This window comes from Acanthisitta chloris, unplaced genomic scaffold, assembly GCF_000695815.1.
Source record: "Acanthisitta chloris isolate BGI_N310 unplaced genomic scaffold, ASM69581v1 scaffold32380, whole genome shotgun sequence".
In the NCBI taxonomy this organism is placed as follows: Eukaryota; Metazoa; Chordata; class Aves; order Passeriformes; family Acanthisittidae; genus Acanthisitta; species Acanthisitta chloris.
The window spans coordinates 40,588-41,169 of record NW_008651612.1 but is presented as its reverse complement, the minus strand read 5'-3'; the positions used below and the strand labels follow the sequence as shown (position 1 = coordinate 41,169).

Genomic DNA, 582 nt, shown 5'->3' with positions numbered 1-582 from the left:
CTGAGTGCCGGGGGTTGGCTGCAAATGTCAGTGTTGGGGTGATGGGGATGTGCGGGATACAGGGTGGGAGGTGCAGCATCAGTGGGAATATGCTGATGGAGATGCCGCGGGCTCCCTGGGTCCCTGAGTGCCGGGGGTTGGCTGCAAACGTGGGTGATGGGACGTGCGGCATCAGCGGGGACACGCTGATGGAGACTGCCTGGGTCCCTGAGTGCCGGGGGTGGCTGCAAAGGTCGCTGTCGCGTTCTGAGCTCGGGTGTGTTTTGCAGCGAGAGTGTACCGAAATGGGTGCACCAGGTGGTGCAGCCGATAGCAGCAGAGCTGGAGCACTTCATGCCGCAGCCCTTCGCGGGGGAGATCGTGGGGATGTGCCAGCGGGGACACGCTGATGGAGACTGCCTGGGTCCCTGAGTGCCGGGGGTGGCTGCAAAGGTCGCTGTCGCGTTCTGAGCTCGGGTGTGTTTTGCAGCGAGAGTGTACCGAAATGGGTGCACCAGGTGGTGCAGCCGATAGCAGCAGAGCTGGAGCACTTCATGCCGCAGCCCTTCGCGGGGGAGATCGTGGGGATGTGCGCTGGGGATC

At 63.7% G+C, this 582-nt stretch overlaps 1 protein-coding gene across 1 annotated transcript in view; it reads left to right on the top strand.

Annotated features, from left to right (window-relative positions):
• Nucleotides 1–476: 476 nt before the first annotated feature.
• Nucleotides 477–582, top strand: part of NAAA (N-acylethanolamine acid amidase) — a 7,782-nt gene continuing 7,676 nt past the window's right edge. The window contains exon 1 of the mRNA XM_009074111.1: nt 477–582. This exon is cut by the window's right edge and continues 46 nt beyond it. Coding sequence (XP_009072359.1) covers nt 534–582 — 49 coding nt within the window. The 5' untranslated portion in view covers nt 477–533.